The 24,388-nt window shown below is 36.6% G+C and overlaps 2 protein-coding genes across 2 annotated transcripts; one reads left to right on the plus strand and one right to left on the minus strand.

Moving 5' to 3' along the window:
• Positions 1–1,545: 1,545 nt before the first annotated feature.
• On the plus strand, positions 1,546–13,730 carry LOC103030977 (endoribonuclease ZC3H12A). The gene is made up of 6 exons (XM_007249615.4): positions 1,546–1,760; positions 3,860–4,293; positions 5,460–5,599; positions 10,840–11,074; positions 11,234–11,340; positions 11,692–13,730. Exons 2-6 carry the CDS (start codon positions 3,959–3,961, stop codon positions 12,693–12,695), a joined length of 1,821 nt encoding a protein of 606 aa, XP_007249677.3. The 5' UTR covers positions 1,546–1,760; positions 3,860–3,958; the 3' UTR covers positions 12,696–13,730.
• A 3,171-nt stretch (positions 13,731–16,901) lies between these two features.
• On the minus strand, positions 16,902–22,499 carry LOC103030656 (uncharacterized). The gene is made up of 8 exons (XM_015605869.3): positions 22,306–22,499; positions 21,802–21,922; positions 21,615–21,669; positions 20,805–20,986; positions 19,490–19,622; positions 19,223–19,373; positions 17,916–18,155; positions 16,902–17,178 (listed from the first exon to the last, which is right to left on the minus strand). Exons 2-8 carry the CDS (start codon positions 21,874–21,876, stop codon positions 17,121–17,123), a joined length of 894 nt encoding a protein of 297 aa, XP_015461355.2. The 5' UTR covers positions 21,877–21,922; positions 22,306–22,499; the 3' UTR covers positions 16,902–17,120.
• Between the last annotated feature and the right edge of the window lie 1,889 nt (positions 22,500–24,388).

Below are 24,388 nucleotides of genomic sequence, written 5' to 3' on the forward strand. Positions count from 1 at the left end.
AAGAGAGAAATAGAAAAGTAGAAAGAAAGAGACAGAAAAGTAGAGAGAGTGAGAAATAGAGAAGTAGAGAGAGAGTGAGAAAGAGAGAGTGAGAAATAGAGAAGAAGAGAGCAAAAGAGAGTGAGAAATAGAGAAGCAGAGAGAGTGAGAAATATAGAAGTAGAGAGAGAGAGTGAGAAATAGAGACGTAGAGAGAGAGTGAGAAATAGAGTGAGAAATAGACGTAGAGAGAGAGTGAGAAAGAGAGTGAGAAATAGAGACGTAGAGAGAGAGTGAGAAATAGAGACGTAGAGAGAGAGTGAGAAAGAGAGTGAGAAATAGAGGAGTAGAGAGCAAAAGAGAGTGAGAAATAGAGAAGTAGAGAGCAAAAGAGAGAGTGAGAAGTAGAGAAGTAGAGAGCAAAAGAAAGAGTGAGAAATATAGAAATAGAGAGAGAGTGGGAAAGAGAGTGAGAATTAGAGAAGTAGAGAGCGAAAGAGAGAGTGAGAAAGAGAGAGTGGTTGCTAAGCAGTTAATAGGTGGTTGCAAAGCCCTGGCTGGGGTGCCGGGGTGTCCAAACTTTTGACTGATAGCTGCTCCATACAGCAGCTCCTCCATACACTCACAGTACTGGAGGAGCAGGGGAGAGAAGGGGTTCCGTGCGCAGAGCTGCTCGTGTGCGAGATGGAACTCTGGGCCCCCCATTCATTTCTATGGGAAAACTTCGTACGAAAATTGTACGAAAACCGTACGTCGTATCGCTTCGCAACCTGCTATTAATTTAAAGATCTCGGTAAGATCTATAAGCTCGCCAAATTTGGTCTTCGTATCTCAAAAATTGTGGCGGTTACGGACGTTTAAAATTTCGCCCCATTCATTCCTATGGGGAAAAAATGCGTACGTTTACGAAGTTTTTACGAAAACCGTACGATAAATCGCTCCAAAAAGCACAAGCACGCTAAGTTGGCATAGGTCCTACGATCCGTGAAAGTTTCGTGATTCTACGTTGAAAGCTCTAGGAGGAGTAGCGTACAGAAAAAAAGGCGTAAGAATAATAATAATAATAATAAGAAGATTACGAAGAACAAGAAGTTGGCTTTTCCAAGCCAACTTAATAAAAATAAGAAGATTACGAAGAACAATAAGTTGGCTTTTCCAAGCCAACTTAATAACGTTGCTGTCAGGTAATACAAAAGGTAATTCAAGATCTCTAATTTAATTAAGATTTGACTAGTAGTTTGGGTATGTAAAGTTTTAGATATCTTAAAAAATAGATATAGGCAATTGGAGTTTTGACTATTAATAATATTATTATTGATATCTAAAATTACTGTTTTGTTTTTACTAGCAAGAACTGCAGTGTATGAATCTGGATTTGTAATTTCTACTAGAATAATGTAATAATTATAGATATCTCTGGGGGAAAAAACATAAATAACAATAATAAAAATAGAAATTGGTTGGCTACAACGATTAATTTTGATTATCCTGACAAACCCAGAGCAACAGATCAGAGCTCCTCCGTGTGCTATATTTAGCTCTTTCTTCCTCCACCCTGCGGTGTCAGGTAACACAGGTAAATCCCAGCCTGTAGCTGAAACATGTCTAAACCAGGAAGCGGATGAGTGAATAAGCAAAGCTCCCGGAGAGTCGTGAGGGACGTGGTCCTGCCTTTGAGTTCCTCTTAAAGACGTGGTTTAACTCTGAGATTACACAAGTTTTCTACACCTAGCTGTTCAGAGGCTCAGTGAAAATGCTGGATTCATCACCTCAGCGCCGAGGTAGGCTTAATTTCTTCAGCTCTGCTCTCTTATATAAGGATATTTAGGCTAGTTTACATCACACTTCATGCTTACAATAAACCCTAAGGTGTCTTTTCTTTTATAAGTGTTTCTTGTTATTAATTTCCTTTTTGTACAAGTTCTTAGCTTAAAGTCCAACTTTAAAAGACGAGCCATACAACAAAACACCTGAGCCACGTCTTGCCATAGAGCATTCTATGTGGTATTAAATAGAGTTTAGCTAAAAACAACAAGAAGTGTTTTAAAATGGTGGTTATCTGTCTGTCTTAGCTCCTAGAAGGCATAGTGAGGTTAATTCTGAGCATTAAATAACTATAGGCTCACATGGAAACTTTTGTTAAGAACTGTTGCTTTGAAATTAGTATAGGGAATGGTCTGTGGGAGGGGTTGGCGATATGGCCCTAAAATAATATCACAATATTTCAGGGAATTTTTGTGATAATAATATTCTTGGCAATATATAATAATTTCAACAACACACTGCAACAAAATTAATATTTTCCAACTTATCATGATCCTAATAATGCACTCCATACAGCTCTGAGAAAAATAAGAGACCACTTAAAAATTACGAGTTTCTTTAATTTTACCTAATTTAAACCTGGAATATAATCAAGAGGTAGATGGATGATCACAAGCCATTAAATCAAACCGAAGTGGCATAAAGTTATCCAAAAATAGTGTGTAAGACTGGTGGAGGAGAACATGCCAAGATGCATGAAAACTGTGCTTAAAAAATAGGGTTATTCCAACAAATATTGATTTATGAAGTTTTAAAACTTTATCATTATAAACTTGTTTTCTTTGCGTTATTTGAAGTCTGAAAGCTTAATATATATATATTTTTATTTTAGCCATTTCTCATTTTCCGCAAATAAATGCTCTAAATAAGAATATTTTTATTTGGAATATTGGGAGAAATGTTGTCCATAGATCCTAGAATAAAACAACAATGTAAATTTTACTTAAGTATATACCTATAAACAGCAAATTAGAGTAACTGATTCAGAAACTGAAGTGGTGTTTTCATTTCTTTACAGAGCTGTATATCCAGTTTTTTTTTTCCTTTTGCTACAAATGTTTTTTTGCTACTAAAGCAAAAATGTTGTACCCTGACTGGGCCCACCCCTAGTGTATGGTACAAAACTTCCCTATACTTTCTGTAAGGAACCCTCTCAGTGAATATGGTTCAAAATTGTCACTTTGGTGGTTCCCCTTTCTGTCACTGGGGTAGTATCCTCAAAGAGTATGTCTTCAGTACCTTTAGTCACAGAACCTATATATAAATATATTCATTTGGAGTGGTTTTTCTCCTCTTTTAAGGGACACTGTTGGACCTGAAGGATCATGTTGTACATTAGAGGATACATTTGCACTCTTTTGTACTTGTGAAAGAAAATATGTATTTATTTTGTTACTGTGGATACACACTATAAATGGCAGCTACAGAATATAAGACATTTACAGAATGACTTAGTATTTTAGGTAAGGGTATATTGTAGAATCCCACATATTGTATTTTAGAACATTTTCTAATTTTCCCTGAAGCTCATGTACTACTTTGAGGCATGGACATACTGTACATTCCCATACACGATAAGTGATGCTGCTTTAAACACTTCCAATAAACATGGATGAACTGAAAATGTCTGAATAATGTTAACAGTTCCAGGGCCACCAAGTGTTAGGCTGTTGAACATCTCTTTAGAAAAACAAAAATAGAATGTTCATATGCACAAAATATTTGGTAATTGAAATTGAAAAATAAGTGAAATGGCAGAGAAATGTAACTTTTTCTCCCAAAAGCACAGATTAATCATTTAGACCAATTTTGAAATAAGCAATATAAATATAAAATAGCATATCATCACTGTCACATGAAAATGTTGTGCGTATAAACTGGTAGATGTATGGGAAAATAAGATATTTAAATGGAATATAACATAATAAGATTTTTGGATTTTATTCCAAGTCATTTTATTCCAAATCTATAATGACATTTTGACACAACTTGTACCATATGTTGAAATGTGTTGTTATAGTATCATTAATCTGTGCTTGTCTTTGTACCCTCTCAGATTTTCCTGACAGGAACAGAAGTAAATGAAAACAGTCAGTGTGAAGACAGAACAAGGATGCATGACTCCAACTAAGGCCAGGCCACACCGCTCAACACAATGCAACACTGCGCTTCAGAGCTCCAGTTGAGAGTGGACTTTTTCCGTAAACTGGGCTACTCTCAGCAGGAGGTGCAGGCAGCTCTGCAGAAGCTGGGATTGGGAACAGACACGAACACAGTGCTGGGAGAGCTGGTCCGTGCCGGTGCCAGGGCCTCTCCCACTGCGAGTCAGGAGAGTGATGAGGTGGGCTCCAGTGTGCCTCACCAAGGAGGGGGCTCAACCAGGAACAAAGAGAATCACTGGGGCTCTCGGCACACCGCACACGAGGATGTGGCTGAGCCAGACAATGACCTGAAGCCCATTGTGATTGATGGTAGCAATGTGGCAATGAGGTGAGCACACCACAGTTTAAAATAATGAATCCATAGATGTAATGCAGTTTGCATTAGAGTGATGTTTTAGGCATGATGAATAGAAAAAAATCTGAAAATCAGCAGTTCAACTACATCAATTTTACATTTGAAATAAAAAGAAAAATAATTAAAATAAGTGATTTGGCCTAAATAGTATTATCAGGCTAATTTCAGTTATTCACACTTTTGAAATCTGAGATTTCGTCATATATTGCATCATTTTATGAGGAATATAGTCATTAGTGTGACTAAGAAAAGCAAAACATTCTTCATCCCTCTGCCTCAGCTCTATGCTGCAATGCTCAGAGCACTCTCTGACCTCTTTACGTACATGCCTGCATTGTAAAGCTTCCATACATAATTACACTCTTCACACATAGCCTCACTTTTTGACCTTAATCCTCTGGTGTTATTCTTCTGTCACTCTCTCTTTCGTCTGGGCACCACTCTTTATTTATGAAAGTCAGCTTTTGTAACATCCTCAATGCGGAAATGATCTATAATAATCTATTTTTGTGCAGCGTTTCTGTTTCCTGTAGCAGGTCAAGCCAAGATAAATCCAGCACAGTGGTGTGCCAGTATGAATTCACAAAATCTGAATGCAGATTTTTTTTTTTGTACATTAGTACAAATACCCATTAGAAAATAAGTTATGATAAATCAAATCAAACTTGTAACCGTGTATGCAATAATTATTATTTTTTTTTATTTTAATGCATTCAAACCGTAATTATAAATTCAAAATGTTGCTGTATGCCTTTACACTCAAATCAGTATCTTACTTATTCTGTAGTTTTTGACATAAGTTAAATTAAATTGAGTGTTCACCCTAAGTAGTGTGTCACTATGATGATCTTGCTTAAGACACCTGTGCATAGTTTTGTTTCACAGGAACCTCCAGTCAATTCTTGGTACACTGGGCTGTCTGTGTTTGGTTCACATTCCATGGTCTGTGTGTGGCGTTTAGGAACTATGCAAATCATGTCATGTTTTAGCTTGCTTTCCAGAAAAGTGCTGCCAGACAACTGAATGGACAGGTGTTTGGCAGAACACTAAAATAGTAATTAGCTTCATGCAAATATTCCTCTAGCATTTTCTTTCTCTCACTCTCTCTATCTCTCTCTCTTTCTCTCTCATATATCAAGTCATGGGAACAAGGAAGTCTTTTCGTGCCGAGGAATTGAGCTGGCAGTCAACTACTTCCTTGAAAGAGGACACAGAAACATTACTGTATTCGTGCCCTCATGGCGAAAAGAGCAGCCCAGGCCTGATGTCCCTATTTCAGGTAAAGACACTCCCCTTCTCTGCTCAGAAAAATGAGTCATCCGAGAACCATGTGTGTGTGTGAGCATCAAAACCTTACAAGCCTCAGTGGAAAAAACATGTATCAGATTTTGTGTCTCAGATGTTTTTTGTTTTTTTTTTGGCAGATTGTTTTGTAGATTTTGCCTGAGGGCTGATAAGGGCATAACAAAACATTAAATGTGTTGAATATTTGTCATTGTATAGAAGTTCATAAGAATGTATTCAGTGCTTTGAATAATATAGAGAAGATCATATTTAAACAATAATACACAAGAGGAAATGCTATAACATTTACCCTGACACTGTTAAGGAAGTGGATATTAGGTGTACTGGGGTCTGCCAAACATCAGCACACCAGTGTTGATATCTTATATTCTAGCACAAACTTTAAATGTATCATTGCAATTACACAACAGTTTTATTACCATTTATTGTTAGATTTTTTGTAAGAAGGGACTGAATCCTTTACAAGCAACGGGCAAAACCTTTGGTGATATTACAAGTAATATTAATGCTGTTGCTCACACACTGCCAAAGCTGTTAAATATTAATAACATACGTTTGTATACAGGTGAACTTTGCTTCGTATTCACATTCTCTGTGTTTGACTTATTCATTTCACATTGAATAGTGCAGCAAATCATGCTACCTCCCAATTAGCTGATCTAATTTTGTGTCTCTAACCACACAATGTTTCCTACCTACCTACCTACCTACATACCTACCTCCCTACTCAGCAAAACTTCTAATGAGTATTGTTCTGTGTTAATTTGTGTACTACTTTATTCTTTAGTGTACTTATGTGCAGTTTGGAATGCTGTGTGAACAACAGCGTGAAGTCTCAAGCATTTAACTTTCGTTTTGTTTTAGTGTTCATTTTTGAAACAACACCTATGAATGAAATGTAGTATAATAAGGCATTATTGTAAAATATAATTATTTTTTGCAGTATTTACTTGTATATTTATATTGTTGCTGCTTTATTATGTCTGCTGTTTTTATCTTATTTGCGCTGCTATTATTGCCATTGTATGTGGCATAAGAGTAATGAATATAGAGCTTCAGACTGCTGTTATTGTGCAATATACTCACTCCTTGAAAATATCTTAGCCAATCACTTTATGGGATGAGAAACGAACTGTGGTATAATCTATATAGAATTATTTCTTTGTCTAAAATTACTGACAAATCATGGTGACTCAAATTTGCCATCTTTCTGCACCTGTAATGTGATGGATGAAAAGGGTAGTGAACTTGCAGTTTTAATCATCTCTTGCTTAATATATCATACGTAATCATGGGTCATGGGTTGGAGAGAAACTGAATCAGTATGTTATGCAATTACACTGTGGTGGATCTTAGGTCTAAGGTTTACACTAGTAATGATTAGCCCAGAAGACCTACATTGAGATGCTTGTGCAAGTGCATTGCATTTAGTTCACAGTTTTATTATTTGTTCATTCATTAATTGAAATAAAATCAAATTTATTTATATATAGCTTTTTACAACTGATATTGTCGCAAAAGAAGCTGTACAGAAATGTTATTGCAGGACAGAGAATCAGAGTTTAACTGTTATAAACCTATAGGCAGCACAACCCCAGTTAATAGGATATGACACACAGTAAGCACTGTTGTTTTAAAAGAAATATCTGCAATATTCATATTGTTACAGTATTTTTTTACTTTATGCCCATTTTTATGGACAGGGCTCATATAAATATGTACATTAAAACAGAATATGAAAAAAATGGTTTCTGTCCACTAATAAAAAAGGGCTAACCTAGCATGCTTTAGAGCTTTTCATAGAGCTTGCATCATCTCGATCTTTCAGCTGCTTTCTTTGCCTGTGTATTCTGGTTGTGTAATTGCCACTTAGACTTGTTCATAGTACTGCACCTCATCAGGACAATAGTTCAGTAGTTTTTCCATCAGTTCTCTAGAGGGATGTTCCAGGAAGCACTGGTGGGTCATTCATATATTTTGTTCAGTTACAAAATGGAGTATGAAGCTGTTTGTGCCAGCATTCACAAAGTGGTGGAAGGGAGTTTTGTTCCACTTTGTGGTTTCGGGGTGCATTGAATGATAGTCCACTAGCTAGTTTGCAATATCTATTCCTTCCATGTTCTTGTAGAGTAGTTCTCTGAAGTGTCCTGCAGCAGCAGGTCATGAAATGTTAAATGGTTCTGCTTTTGGTGACGGTTTTCCTGAAGTACACTGTTTGAATCGTTGTAGTGGTGTGTCATGGCAGCGTGGCTGGTCAGAGGGTTAGAGCTTCTCTTTAGGCTCTAAGCTTTTAAAGGGTCACTTCAATTTAACATGAAATTGCTGACATTGTTGGACATGTTAGAATTTGACCATAGCTGCAGTATTCTGGATTGCTGTGTGCTAGTTGTCCCTGCTCAGACATACTTACCACGTAATGTGCTCTTCTTCAGGCAACTTTTGTGTGTTATAGAACATTTGCCATTGCTTTTCCTATTTAGTATTTGTGGAATTCTTACATTGTAGCTTCGTGAAATGAACATCCATCCTTTTACCCATCATGTCATCCAGATCTTCCTGGTTAGGGTCACAACAGATCTAGAGACATTAGACAAGGAATAAGCACTTATGGTTCAACATTAGTGTCTCATCAATGTGTGTCAATGTGTATAACTATGCTATTCTGTTACTAACTATGTTAATGTTACTATATTGATTCTAAACTTTGCCTAAAAAAACATGTATTTCCTTTCTCAACACATCAGCTATAACTAATCAGTTGAAATAATGATTAATTATTTACATACATAAAGTTATATGATATGAAAATGAAAAGTGATTATGGGTCCACAGAACTGGCAAGGTAACAGATTGTAATTTATTATATACCATATTGACCTGTAATAGGATCATTCATTTTTCTTTAGTTTTAAATATGAATAAAAAATATTTTTCTGTTTTATAGCTAATATAATAACTAACATAATAGTTCCACACATAGATTTACAAGTTTTACAAGTACAAGCTTACAAAGGAAGCTGACCTTATGTCCAAAAACGATATGGATTACTCTATAATACATCCTAAAAAAATCTTCTTATTGTTTTCATTTTCCTTTTCATTGTGTTGCATACTTTCAGTTTGCACCCTTTTGTCTTTTATACACTTTCAGTTTACACTCTTTTGTCTTTAAAATAACACAGGATTTTTTGTTAAACAGAAATGACAAAGATTAACCTGCCCTGCATTTTCTCTTAGCAGACGTTTCTATGATTTCTATGTAGACCCTCCTAATGTGACTTCCAAATCTCTCAATCAGATAGGCTGCCTAACAAAAATGAATGTTGTGGATTCTGAAGTTTTGTTTGATGTTTTGCTCCTAGGCTTCTAGACTTTGCTGGTATTTTATTGAGTCTGTTCATTCCTTAACCAGTAAAATATTCACTGTGCCACTGGTTGCAACACAATTCCCAAAGCAGGATCAATCCTCCCCACTTCCTTAACAGTAGGAGAGTTGTTCATTTTATAAAATTCAGCATTCTTCATGCCTTTGCTTTTGCGACCAAAAAGTTCACATGACTTGTTTTTGAAATGCAGTTGGCTTTTTTTTAAACTTTAGAAAGCTACACGTTGAGGTGAGGTTGTGAATGAGATTATTATGTTAAAGGTCTTATTAGTGTATGTGTATATTTTTCTGTCAAACAGGGCTTCTGTTAACCGACATTTTGCCATTACAACTGAGAAAACAGGCACTGTGGTATTTAAAAGCTTTAAAGTATATATATACATATATATATATATATATGGCCAAAAACTTTTTTTTCAAATTCATCAGCCTAGAGGATTGATTTCCATTTGTTTTTGCATTTATGTAAATCTCTGATTTAGAAGTCATTTGTGTCTCTCATTCCCAGGTGCTTTCACCCATTCATTCATTTCCTTTCTGAAATCAGGAAGAATAAACCTGCTTTGAGGCTACTGTGGGAATTCCCCACCAGGAAGTCAAAGAGTGTTTTTTTTCCCCCTCCCTTTCACCCTTTAACCGGTTCAGTGTGAATCTTTAATCTGCGTCCAGGCAAGAATTAATTGAATCTGTTTCCTTGTTGCTGAGAACGTACCATACAGAGTACCTCGGGTGGTGATATGTTTGCCTTCTTTTGAAATTGACTGTTTGAGATAGCAAGTCCTGTCTTGACAGTATTGTTTCAAATGCTTTTGTTGTGTTTGAGGGAAAAAGAAACTAGTTAGACTGGGATGTTGGATAAACCTGCCACTGGCAAATAAATTAAACAAATCTGTTGTAATTAATTGATGTTGGAACCCAATTAAACACATGCTTTCTCTGGGCCGTATTTGTTTAGATCATGTTATTCTTTCAGTGCGGTGATTTATAATGATGAGAACAAATGATTGACATTGTATCAGTCATTTTTGACAGATCATAATTATAATTATAGAAAAATAGCAAAAAATGAATGCCATCACTTTAATTCATAGAGTACAGCTGAGAGGTCTGTCCATTATAGTAAATTAAGTTTACTTGACAGTATGGCCGGGCGCTATTTAAAATAATCTCCAAGTTCTAATATGTGAGCAAATCTTAATTTAGATTTAGATTTTTATAGTTCTAACAGATAAAAAAATTATATAGCTTTGTTCTTTTCATTTTATTTGTAGATAAAATTGATGTAATTTAAATAAACCGGCCAGCACTACTTGAAAGGCCTTTTATGGTATACTGCACAGAGCTCTGGCTAAGCCACACAGCATTTTCCAGGTGTCACGGTGTCTGGTTTAGACTTGGAGAGCTCTATGGGTCTTTCACATTAATAAGCAAGGTTATCCACAAATGCTGCCTCTAAATTGACTGTTACAACACAGCAAAAAAAACATTCCAGAGATTTTTTTTTATATTTCATAATGCACCTTCATACATTCTGGCTGTTTTTTTCCACCATATTTGTTCTGTATACTGCTATTGCACATTTTGCATAAAGCATTGCAAACATCCCCTTTGTTGTTTATATATGAAACATTTTTAAATTCATGTCTACTCTGTTATTTTCTTTACTAATCCTATCATTATATTCAATTTTATGCTGTATTCAGCCAGCACATCCACAGGAGACGAAAACAGTGAGACAAAGCAATATGTTACCTCCTAATGTGAAGGCAGAGTAAGGCAGTGAATTGTCATTATTCGCTATAGCTGACCATGTGGGTGTTTGATTTCAGATCAGCACATTCTGGGGGAGCTGGAAAGGAAGAAGATTGTCGTATTCACGCCCTCACGGCGTGTGGGAGGCAAACGGGTGGTCTGTTATGACGATCGCTTTATTGTCCGACTCGCTCATGAAGTGGACGGCATCATTGTGTCCAATGACACATATCGAGATCTTCAGAGTGAACGATCTGAGTGGAAGCGCTGCATCGAGGAGAGGCTGCTCATGTACTCCTTTGTCAATGACAAGTATGTGTGGAAGCTTCTTTAAATGTTTTGTGTAATTGTATAGCTCTTTTAAATAATGAATTGTTCATTTTATTTATGTATCTCTATGTACAGTATTTTCAATGTAAGGATTAACATTAGAATTTACTAAAAATTAAAACTATTCACTTTTTTTTACAGGTTTATGCCACCAGATGATCCTCTTGGTCGTCATGGTCCAAACCTGGATGATTTCCTGAGAAAGAAACCTCTTTTACCAGACCCAAAGCGCCAGCTCTGTCCTTATGGTATGCACTATAGTACATTTTTTAGCAGCAGTGGAAGACCCACACTAATTCCACATTAAAAAAGTTATTTTTAACAGTAAAACCTAATCTAACTTTACATTAGTTAGTTTATTCTCTCCCTGGATTCTTTATTTTTATCTGCCTTTTGTTGTCTATGTAGAAATAGGAATACTGGGTTGGGCATCATCACATGTCTCCACTTCCTGCATCATTTGTTTTAAATTAAGTTTTTAAATTGTAATTTCATGAAAATACATACAGTATTAAAGGATGTTGTTTGCAGGTTCTTGTGTACAATTTATATTAAGTACTGTTGCTATTACTCAACTGAATTATTTTTTTTTTGTTCAGGAAAAAAATGCACATATGGAATCAAATGCAAGTTCCATCACCCCGAGCGCATAAATCAGTCCCATCGTTCTCTAGCAGATGAATTGAGGGACAATGCTCGACTCTCCAACCCTGTATACTACTGTCCAGAAGATGGACGTGGAGTTGGTCCTTCCCACAGAGGTCCATACCACTGTGAACCTGGCTTTGGCTCATACTTTCCCTCCCTGGAGCAGGAGCTGGAAAAGAAGCTGACCTTAGACCCCAAAGCCTCTCTTGTGAGAAGCCAGCTCAATGATAGCATGCTGCCCTACCGGGATGACCTTCGCTGCAGCAAGAACCATGCCTTTAACCCAGCCAGCCATGCTCCGCTGGATTGGCAAAGTCTGCAGTGCCCATTCCTTACAAACCCTTCTTCTGTCGTTAGTTCAGACTCTGGCCTTGGCTCCTATGAGAGCCTGTTGTCAGAGACGTCACGAAGCCATAAGCATAGGGGCAGCTCTGATTACAACAGATCATCTTTTGAGTTTCAGGAGACATCTCATACCTGCGGTTGCTCTTCCGATACAGCCAGACAAGGAGGACCTCAACGGCTCTCCTCTTTTGACCAGCATCCATCATCTAGCTTCATTGACTACAGTACAGTACCTTCCCCAAGGCCTGGCCCCGTCCAACACTACAGCCTTCCTGCCTACACTCAGCCCGATGGGCTCCACCCCAGCCACCCATCTAACAAGGGATGGTCTGATCCACGCTGGCTTCCACAGCCCCGGGAGATTTATAGCTTACCAGACTGTCTACACACAGCTGGCCGTCATAGTCCTGCTGAGATGTACAGAAACATCAAGGGCACGGCCAATCCACAGACCACAGTTTCCTTTGAGGCTGAGCGAGAGGAAGTAAGGAAGAAACTGTATGCAATCTTTAACCCGTATCATGTAAACAAAGTCATGGACATGTTCCCAAAGCTTAAAGATGCCCAGAAACTGGCAGCAGAAATTCTCAAGTCCAGAGAATCATTCTGATTTTTCTTCATGTCAAAAAGTAAACTAAGATGTTCTTCTATGAAAATGATCTCAGGTGTAACTGTTATATGGAATTTAATTCCAGCAAACTCATGATTGCTCTCTATTTACTGTTTTCTTTTTGCTGATTCTTCTGGTTTTTGTTTTAAACCAGACCCATTGGAGGTAAGTTGTACCTGAATGTTACATCACATAGTTAATGTGATGATTATGTATGACAAGAAAGTCAAGTATTTACTTATCATTTCTGTATCAACTGTGCTTGTTGATGCACATTGCATCTTTTAATATTTCTAACTTGTATGGTATGGTATCATTGTCCTCTGGTGGTTGATGTTTCTCAGTGTGCCTGTCACTTGTTAAAGATTTATTTTATTGAATAACTACAGTAATACATGTATGCAGTAATTGTAGTTGTTTGTTTGTTTATTTTATTTAATTCAAAAATGACAAATTAACATAAAACAGAAACATTTTAAGTATGTATCAGTGGTTTTAAGTATAACAATCACTGGTATTTAAGTATTACCACTGATTGAGATAAGAATGACATTGTAAACATGTTTTTATAGTGTTGCAGGACAAGTACTGGTCCTTGTGTAGAAACTACACATCTCTGCATCTTTAGTTTCATAGGAACACAGTGCCATTAAGTTTGTTCATTTATGTGCCTTATTTCTCTTGCCCACCCAGTGACAGCACACTTACAATAGTTTTACATAAATGTGTTAAACTTGCAAATGTTTTGAATTCATTGATCGTTGATCAAGGGGGGTCTCACAAATGAAGCACTTTACTGGATCTTCAGTGGTTAAACTGATTGAGAATACTGAGAATAATCTGTGTTCTCTTGTGTTTTATTTTCTCATATAAAGTGCAAATGTGCAAGTTCTTTTTTGTATGTTTGTCATTATGACTAAGATGAATGTGACTAATGGAGAAGAGTTCTCAGTTGTGCAGCTGATTGTTATACATGTACAATGAATTCTGTTCGCAGTGTATCTTCTTCAATAATAAAAGGCAGAGAAATATTGAGCTTTTTGGTGCTGTTCATTGTATGAATTCAGCACTGTTTGGCAGTCAGTGACAAAGGAACTGTGTTATTTCATAAACCAACTTGCTGCAGTACCTAGATCAGTGTAATATTTATTGGGTAATTATCTGACCATTTAATGTTCAATTTCATAGGTTCTAGGTTAAATTCTATAGTTTTTCATTTCTGCTCCTCACAATACTTTGTTACAAGATGCAAAAATGGCAAAATCAAGTAAAAAAATATATAAATAATAAACATTGGGAGGGGCAGAAATTGAGAACTAGAACACTAAAGAACTAGAAAAATGGAAGAAACCCCATTTATTTTGTACTATACTAAATGGACTGCTGTTGGCTGCTGCCACTGTTGGGTTAATGCAGATAAGCAGTGTTTGGGTGGGGGATAACTGAGGAGAGATGTCGGTGCAAGTCGAAAAAGCCTTGCATAATCCCTCAGGAGCAGAAAAAAGAAGCTGGAAGAAAAGAAAAAAAAAACTGAGATAAAGGTAGGCCTGCATTTGCAGAATTACAGTGTTTTTTTTGGTCTTCATTAACCAAACCTTTGCTTTAGTTTATGTTCTAGGTTTTTTTAGCTGGCTAGCTAGCTTAGCTAACAAAATGTGCTCAGTAGCTAACTGCTAACTAACTTTAGGCAAAAGCTACCAAATAAAATGGAAATTTGTAAGCTGTTAAAATATACTGGACCGGGACTTAATAAATACATATTTATTTATTCATCAAACTGCCCTGCTAATGTTACTTTTAAATAGTTTAATTCATATGACACACCTAAACAGCAATTTGTGTTTAAAAGAGTTTGATACTGCTGTAATATTAAAAACAGTAGCCATAATGTAAGCTAGCAATTAACAAATAATGCTAATGATAGTGGGTACATTATACACACAGTATAGCATATAAATTTATTAAGCAGCTGGTGCTGAGGTGATGGTATAGCATGGGCTGTTCCTGAATGACTTGTAATAAGTATTTGAGTCTAATAAACCTGGAAGTGTAAAAGGGTTAAATAAGATCCTTCACACTAAAACATGCCATTTCTACTACTGAAACTGCAAGCAGTCTGTTGCAGTCGAGCGTAGAGCTATGTACTGTATGTGTGTGTGTTCTTTTTGTACTCGCTCCCTCTGTGGAAAATAAAATTACACCTGAGCAGTTAGAGGGAAATTCACCAGAGGAAACATTGCAGCTTTCCAAGAAGGAAGTTTACATAGATTTAAGTTGTCCACTCCCAGCAAGAAGGCATGCTCAGAAAAATGCAAAGCAGCTCTATGTAAATCTCCTCACAATTTGTTTGCCCCACAGTTCTTCATAGAAATGTACTTTAGTTTCTGTTTAATTTTTTTTTTAAAGAAAAAAAACGAAATTATTAAATGCATACATTAAAGCAACGTTTTTGGTAAGTTAAGATAACATACTGTAAATAGTGTGCAGACCATACAACCTGAATAATGACCATTTCTCGTGTTATTTTAGAAAAGCCATCTGTTACATTATTATGAAACTGTTATGATGATTAATGACTGTATTTATTTGTGGTTTGACAAAAAACTGTTGTAATTATAATGTCTGCCACAATTTCCCTCCATTTGAGCAACACTGTTTACCACCTTTGGCCTGGAATCAAATAGTGAGAGAGATGGATGTTTTATAATTTTATAAATACATTAAAAACAATCTTTTAGGGTTTATGTAAATACAATGAGATGCCAAATGTCATGGGATAGCCGTATGTAAATTGATCATGAAGTGTTACCTTGGGAAGTACCACACCTGTATAAGTTGTGAGGTGTTTTCTTGTAAGTGAGGTTGAAGGCTGGCCAGCATGCTCATGGCAAGGAAATGTGATTTATCATAGTTCAAGTGAGCACTGATAGTGGGAGCCAGATGGATGATGTGGCATTACATTTCTGAAGTTGTTCAGGCATTTAACATTCCTTGATCCATATGAAAAACAAATGACAGGAAATGATAATATATATATATATATATATATATATATATATATATATATATATATATATATATATATATATATATATATATATATATGTAATAACAATAAAAAATAATAATCTTGGTTAAATTTCATAGTTATATACAGCTCTGGGAAAAATAAAGAGACTTAATCAGTTTCTCTGATTTTGCTATTTATAGAATATGTTTTAGTAAAATGAACAATGTTGTTTTATTTTATAAATGCAGATTCTATAAACTATTCTATAAATATTTCTCCCAAATTCCAAATAAAAATATTGTAATTTAGAGCATTTATTTGCAGAAAATTAGAAATGGCTAAAATAACAAAAATGATGAGCTTTCAGACCTCAAATAAAGCAAATAAAACAAGTTCATATTCCTCAAGTTTTCAAAAATCAACATTTGGTGGAATAACTCTAGCTTTGAATCACAGTTTTCATGCTTCTAGGCATGTTCTCCTCCACCAGTCTTACACACTGCTTTTGGATAACTTTATGCTACTCCTGATGCAAAAATTTAAGCAGTACAGCTTGGTTTGATGGCTTGTGCACACCCATCCTTCTCTTGATTATATTCCAGAGGTTTTCAATTTGGTAAAATCAAAGAAACTCATTATTTTAAGTAGTCTCTTATTTTTTCCAGAGCTGTATATAAATATTCATTAAAATTCATTAAAATTCACCTAAACAGGTTTATATAACTAAAGGTATAATAATCCCTTACGTTTGCTGCAAATCTGCAGCATTTATCCTCAGAAACTGGAAACTATAACCAAGTGTACTGGATTTGTTAGGCTTTGGAACACCTGATGTCTTGCCAGCTCTAAATAACCTGTACTTACCAAACCACATAACATGCACTTATTGTCATATGGTCTGAGCCCTGCCGTAACAAAGGCTAATTTACCACAGAGTATGTCTTCCTGATTCTTTCTTATTATGTAAATCGTGTAACCTATTATCAACAAAATATGTTCCAGCTAGGTATGTAATGATAATTACATTAACAAGTAGGAGCTGGTATATTTCCTGTTTCAAATGGTTTTGGTTTAGTACATAAAAATATTTATTTGCTGTTTAATATACAGGCATAAAAAGGAATAAAATATGATGGCATAATATATAGTTGCTCTAACCAGAAACATGAGATGTATAAAATATATGAGATTTAAGAAATTATACAACAGTATGTTTATTGTTAGGTTACTTACAGTATTAATTGGAGTTTTATTGATGTAAAACATGTTTTATATCAGAAAACAAGTTTTCAGTATGCCTTCACATGCTCCGCAAGATAATTTACATTTCAACAAAGTCCAAAGTCATCAGCTCCTTTAATAAGGGGAATGAAGATACTGATTACTGTTTATGCGCCTCTAACTCTTTGATAGGTCTACTCCCAGGCCATTAACAGCTTGCTGAATGCCACAAATGCTCCATATCCAGGTTTGCTACAAATAGAGAGATAGAGAGAGGGAGGGGGGGAGGGAGAGAGGGAAAGAGAAAGGGAGAAAGAAGGGCATAGTCTGATTAGGGAAAATACACACAGGTAATAAAAGGTACTTTCCATTCTTACGTAACAATTTTACCACATTTCCGGATATATATTACAGAGCAATCTGATCGCTTTATCAATTAAGTGTGTTTGCATGCACTTTATAATCCATTTACTACAGACCATCAGCGTTAGTCTGTAATCCTTTTAACACGTTTACATCAACTTGGGTAGTCAGATAATGGGAAAACTCCAAGTTTCCATGAGTCACGTAATAATTAGATATTTGCTTTGCACCTAGCCAAACTCAAAGATATGACAAAAAACGTCATGTAAAACCTAAACTGTTGCTGTGTTAAATGTCACTCTCTTAAATTTGGTACCATGGTCTGTTTCCCCACATGCACAGTGCTAATATCTTTGCATGCAAAGATTAAGAAAAGTGCATGTATACTCTTACTCCAGTTAAAAGAATACATTCACTGAGAAATACGAGAAATAAGTTCAAATCCAGCTCTCTTTATCGGATTTCTTACTTACTCCAGTCTAAAAAAATCAAAATATGCTGTTTATGTGACTTGTAGAATAATCAGAAAACTGCAGTAAAACGATTCTGAACAGATTTTTATTACATGTGAACACACTCAATATTTCTGAGTAAAGTTCATGGACATGTGCAGTGTGAATTATTACCAGTCAAAGTAGAACTGTCCCTCATAGGTGCCTGTTTGCTGTCCATTCTCAGCCAGCTCCAGTTCCACACCCAAGTGCATCTCTGGTAAACCCTGCAGCGGGCCCAGATAACGCAGTGTTCCGGTGCTGATTCGACCAGAGGGCAGCATAATTCGCACCCTGTGGCCAGGCTGCAGGTCCATTGGAGAATGGGGCACAAAGACACGATGGGGGCCAATCCCACTTCTCCATGAGCCAGCACTGAAACAAATATCAATAAAATTAGGATAAAAGAAGAGTAATTAACACCAAGGACAGGATTCCAGAACATCCATTTTTAAGAATGTGAATATTTTTGTTCAGTGCAAACAATTATTTTTTTTTAGAAGTCCTTTTCTTGTACTGGTAGATTTGCTTGTAATGGTTGTAAATGATTGAGTATGTGTAGAACATAGCAATACATTACACAGTACAATACACAATACCGGTGTTATGATGCAATTGTTTCACTTTTTATTTCAGCCAAAAGCACTGAAAACCCAGCTCAAACCAGGTTTAGTGAGCACGGTGATATACTGTAATTGTATAGAAAAATAAACTTTCATAGTTCAAAAAACACTATATCATACACATTTACTATTATAGTATACATACAGTATACATATACACATTATGTATTACATGCATAAAACCTGAGTAAAAAAAGAATTAGCTTTTTTTATCCAATCAGACCAGTAGAATCTAAAGACATAGGACAACACAAAATGAACCACTGTCTACCACAAGTCTTTACATGCAAATTATTAATTAAAGATTTATACAGTGTTTCTAGAATGAGTGGTGACCCTTTACAATAAGGGTACATTAATTACCAGTACTTCCAACAGAATTTATCAACAAATTATTAATTGACACTAGTTAAGACAATATTAATTATTAACCTACGTGTCAAATTCTTATTATTTACAACATTATTTAGCATTAATATTTAGTGTAAGAATCTATAACCAGGGAATGCGGAGACACTTGCTGAATAAAATCAAAGTGTAAAATACAAAACATAAACAGGGCAGCAGAAACAAAGGACATTTAGTCATATTAAGTAATATTAACTAGTGTCAATTAATAATTATTTGAGACATTGTTTAATAATGTTTGATACTGTTTATTACTTTCGTAAGTAATTTTCTTTGTGACCCTTACTTTAAAGTTTTATCAAATCAAAATAAAAATATTGAAATAGCTGGATATATCTATATTTTCTTATTTTTTAAATGCAACACTAGACGCAGATTCTGTATTCAGATATAGAGAGAGATATATTGTACCTAGTGCTGACAGACATGGCTGAGGTGGATCTGGAGTCAACAGCAGTGGGAAAAGTGCCTTGACCGCAGGTCAGACTGTTTGAGTAAACACCATCTCGCAGTAATCTCATATCCGGCCCTCTGTTGAGCTGTTGAATTTGGTTCAGGCCACCTGGTAGAAACCAGGAAGCGACAGGAATCAAACGCTTAAGCCTGTTGGCCTGAGTGGGTGTTGAAACTCAGTCAGTGTATGTCATGGAAAATGATTTTGGTGGTTAAAAGACTTACTGGAGCAGTCGTGTTCCTTCTCCTCTAAATGGTGTCCATTCTCCATGCCAGGCTCTGAGAAGACCTCGCTCATTTCTTCAGAGTCAGTTACTTTGTGGAAGGCACTCGACCTAACCACAATCTCAGAGTGCAGCTAAGTATGGCATTAACATGACATCACATTTATGAAAGACACTGTTTTACCAATATAAAGTAGTCAACCGGCACTTCACTGCAATGCCAGTGGTTGGTATTGTGCAACAGTTATCAAAACACTACCTGCCAGTAAGATACCACCCAGTGCGGGAGAACAGGGTTTAATTCCCAGTCTGAGTGATTACACTGCACTAAACCAACAAGAGCACTTACGAAAGACTGTTAACAATACATTGGGTATATGAGTAATGTCAGATATAAATAGTGAGTAACTGTTAGGATTGTCTAGTCATACATTTAATCTGGGCCTGGGAAACTGAATCATAGTGTGTAACACTTCCAGTTCATTTGACAGTGATGGGGCAGAAACTGTACAACATGTGGCCCTGCCAGTGTGACCATGTATGATAAAAAATTACTAATACCATTATGGTATATAAGTTTAAACTTAATCTGTACAGCAAAAAAATCTTGCTGTTTTACTTTTTCACACAATGTGGCAGGAGTTTGTTAAGCCCCCCGCCCCCCCCCCCCCCTTGCATCTAAAAATTCTAAAGGGGGTGTGGCTTAACCTGAAAACTTACATGAATTGAATAGATGTAAGTTTTACAGCTAGAATTATATATATTTTTAAATACATGTTTTACCATCACCATCATGATGTTTTTACCATCAACTTTAACAGACTTTTACCATCAAATGCAGTTTTTACTATGAAGATGGTGCCTATAGGGCACCACATCAGATTTTGTCCACTTCCTCCCTTGAGAGATTAGAAGGGCTTTCTCACCTGCAGGAGAAGAATTATATACGGTTGGCTTGGAAGGCACATCATTATTGCACCTTTTTTTTCTATTTGAAGGGCAAAACTGCACCCTTAGATGGTCGCTTATTAAGACACACTATCACATTTTATTGATCTTGAGGTCACATCATCACAATATATTGCAAGTTTGAGAACCCTAGCAGGCACTTGTTTCCTTTTTCCCACAAGAAGGGCAGCAAGTGTGGCATGTTGCCTCTTTTGTGCCACTCTGGAGGGCACTTCAGGGCATGGAGGCACACGGGCAAGGTCAGATGCCCCCCCTGCCCCTAAAGTCCACCAGTGCTCAGAAAGTATTTTTCATTGGTATACAGCCTTCCATACTCTTTAGACATGTACTACTGTATATACTCTTACCTGATCTCTCAAGTCATGCTGTTTCCTCTGCAGGTCCATGAACCTCATCTCCCATGATGCCCTCTGACTGGCGATCTGAGCCTTCAGATCCTGAATCTCCCCCTCTGCTCTCAGTAGCCTCTTGTGAACGGCACTGCTGCGCTCATGCTGGGTCCTCCTCTGCTTGTACATCTTCCCCGTTTCTGTTGTGTTTCATGATTTAGTTAGATATCTTAAATCTGAAAAATAAGCTTTTATAAAAATTGTTTTAAGCGCTTTATAAAAATGATGGGGTCATTTTTATGAGAACCCATCTTTGTGTCTGAACTTCGCATCCTTCCTTACATCCTGTGTAGTGAACTAAATAAGACATAAAACTAGCTACAACTTCTACATACAAATTACAGATTTTAGAATATGTAATTTCGTGAATTGCTTAGTAAACTACTTAGGGAGTACTGTGCAATTTGGGATGAAACCCCTGTTTTTTTCTTCCAACACATGCAGACAGGGCCACAAATGAGAGCCAGTTCAAGTTAGATTATTCTGTAATGTAGCTATGCTGCCACCTTTTGGACAGGTAGTAGCACAAAATATTTTCTGTATGATGACATGACTGAGCTTTAAAGTGACAAAAATCAATACACCACTGTTAATGATACACAGATTAACCTTAATGATAAGGTGTGTGCTAACAAATATTGACTATCAAATATTTATATATAAATAGTTCCTTATTTTAGCAATGATATATGTTGTATACTGTATAAAACAACAATGAACCCTGAAAGTAAAATCAGTTGCATCACTAAGGGCATATGTTACAGTCACCTGCAGTTTCATGCTGTATCCATGGTGTAGACTTGATAGCATAGTATGGGTTTACCTATAACACAAATTATACCACATTATATGTAACTTTATGCACAAGTCCTTACTTGCTAAATAAATAAAGACCCTGTTAACAAACAACAAAAAGTACAAATTATTAAAAAACATAAAAACAGGCCTGACTTACCCAGAAGAACCTCCAAGTGAAAAGCAAGCCCTTCAGAGTCCAGGCAACCACTGACCATATGACATATGTCACCATTGTGGGGCATTTTATTGCCGCATGTTTGGCAGTTCGATGCAAAATCCTTGACAAAACAGAAATCTGTCAACATTATGATTTAAATCAATGTGCCAAAATGGCTATTTGGAGCAATCCTGTAAAATAAACGTTACTTTATACACTTAAAGAACAATTTAATGTTAATTTCTTTAGTAAATGATTAAGATACCATGCCAGTTAAAGAAAGAATTGGACTGGCCAAGAACCAATTAGGACCCTTTATGTTAATTAGTCAATATTATCTATATATTGACCCTTAAACATAAAGTAATCCCACCCCAACCAGTAGCTCCACGTCTCAATGACAGCATTTCTAATCTCTTGTCATTCAGGCACACAGGCCAGGCTTTACCCTTCCACAATCACACTACCTGTAAAACCACTAGACCAGAGAAAATCAACAAATACCTTGATTGAAGAAAGGATGTAGCATATGGCTTAAGTCCTATCGAGGATAAATAACTTTCTCCATCAAGCTTTTAGTCACACCGGTCTGTACAGACCAACCTGTTGCTGTAAGACTGAGACTGCTACTGACGAGACAAGCGGAGCAGTAAATCCTATTTAATCTGCTTAGCCAGTGAGCTGCGTGGTCCAGTTGTGTCCCTACACATACTAATTTGGTCTCTGATCCTATTTAATGCGAGTCCAAATAACTGTTCATCAACATTGAGGAAAGGATGTCTTTTGCTGTATACTAACACAGTGGTGGCATAGGCCTATGTTCTGTGTCCTGTATGTTAAACACTCAAACCAACAGGTTATTAAGAATCATCTCTAAAAGAAAAAAAACAATAAAAGCTGTTAGAAAACATGTATGAATTTTGATCTGGCAGACACAAAACACAGTGATGTCATAATCCCAGACACTCAAATGTTTTTCTCATTCAGAGATTCTCGTTGTTCTGCTAAGTTGCCACAAGGTGGCGAAAGCATCCTTTCTAAACTCTGTAAAACAATATTATGAAGAATTACCAATTTTACATTACATTACATTACATTACATTTGGCAGACGCTTTTGTCCAAAGCGACTTACAATAGTCAAGTACAATGTAAAATAAGTTTAAAGGTAAAAACAACTTTGGATAGGGATAAAAGGAGGTCAAGGGGAATAATAGGATAGAGGAGTGAAGGAGGGGAAGAAGGAAATGAGGTTAGAAGTAGTTAGTGTGTTAGAGGTGTTAAGAGAGTAAGTGCTCTTTGAAGAGTTGTGTCTTCAGGAGTTTCTTAAAGATAGCGAGAGATTCTCCTGATCTGGTAGTGGAAGGTAGTTTGTTCCACCATTGGGGAACTCTGTATGAGAACAGTCTGGATTGCTTTGTGTGAATGTTTGGCAAAGCGAGGCGACGTTCATTGGAGGAGCGCAGTGGCCGGGAGGTAGCGTAAGCCTTCAGGAGCGAGTGCAGGTAGGAAGGAGCCTGTTCTGTCATCACCTTGTAGGCGATTGTAAGAGCTTTGAATTTGATGCGAGCATCAACTGGTAGCCAATGGAGCTCAATGAGCAGCGGGGTGACATGTGCCCGTTTTGGCTGGTTGAAGACCAGAAGTGCTGCTGCGTTCTGGCTCATCTGGAGTGGTTTTACTACACAGGACGGGAGGCCAGTTAGCAGGGCATTGCAGTAGTCGAGGCGTTATGGAGTGAATTTTGTGCCAAAAGTTTTACGTAAAAAAATAAAATCCACAATCAAAATTTTAAGAATCAAAAGTAAAACATGTATGTTGCAAATTCAAAAGAGAAAAAATATATATCAAATATATATATTTAAATATACTTGGTTATTTTATTATTCTTTGCACTTATTTGAAAATTATTTTAGTTTGGATTTTGCCAGTCTTTGCTTTCATTTTTGAATTTTTTTGGATTTTCTGTGGATTTTTGTGGATTTTGCTGCTAAAGACTTTTGCTTCTGGAATCTCTCCTTTGCTTCTGCTTCATTTTTTTGGTTCTGATTTTTGGCACACTTTTCACGGGTGGGCGGGGCTTAGAAGAAGGCGTTCCCCTTTAATCTCTATTGGTCACCTACCCTGAACCCTCGTCTGAGACAGACCACGCCCACCCCGCCAGCTTCAAGCGCTCTTCCAAACATGGCGGAGCGAACGGGGTTCAGCTCACAGCAGCACCAGCAGGTACTTTTCCAATTAAATTTCATACAGACGTTATGTTTAATGTTATATTTCTTTTTTAAGTAAGTGTTTAACTCTATTAAGATGCTCATGTTAGCGGGGTGTGCTAAATATCCATGCTTAAATTATACTAGTTAGTTAGTGAACACTAACCTACCTAGTCAGTGAGTTAGCTAGTTTACCTAGGTCATCTGGTCAGTGAGTTAGTGGGTTAGCTAAGCTAGTTAGGTTACCTAGTCATGAGTTAGCTAGTTAACCTAGGTTATCTGGTCAGCGAGTTACCTAGCTACTTAACCTAGGTCATCTGGTCAGTGAGTTAGTGGGTTAGCTAAGCTAGTTAGGTTACCTAGTCAGTGAGTTAGCTAG

This window comes from Astyanax mexicanus, chromosome 6 (assembly GCF_023375975.1).
Source record: "Astyanax mexicanus isolate ESR-SI-001 chromosome 6, AstMex3_surface, whole genome shotgun sequence".
Taxonomy (NCBI): domain Eukaryota; kingdom Metazoa; phylum Chordata; class Actinopteri; order Characiformes; family Acestrorhamphidae; genus Astyanax; species Astyanax mexicanus.

Coding starts and splice junctions, on each gene's coding strand:
- LOC103030977 (XM_007249615.4), top strand. CDS start 3,959: ATGCAACACTGCGCTTCAGAGCTCCAGTTGAGAGTGGACTTTTTCCGT. Junction 5,600..10,839: donor GCCTGATGTCCCTATTTCAG/GTAAAGACACTC, acceptor GTTTGATTTCAG/ATCAGCACATTCTGGGGGAG. Junction 11,075..11,233: donor TACTCCTTTGTCAATGACAA/GTATGTGTGGAA, acceptor TTTTTTTTACAG/GTTTATGCCACCAGATGATC.
- LOC103030656 (XM_015605869.3), bottom strand. CDS start 21,876: ATGGTGACATATGTCATATGGTCAGTGGTTGCCTGGACTCTGAAGGGC. Junction 19,623..20,804: donor AGCATGACTTGAGAGATCAG/GTAAGAGTATAT, acceptor TGCCATACTTAG/CTGCACTCTGAGATTGTGGT. Junction 18,156..19,222: donor GCCATGTCTGTCAGCACTAG/GTACAATATATC, acceptor TATTTGTTTCAG/TGCTGGCTCATGGAGAAGTG.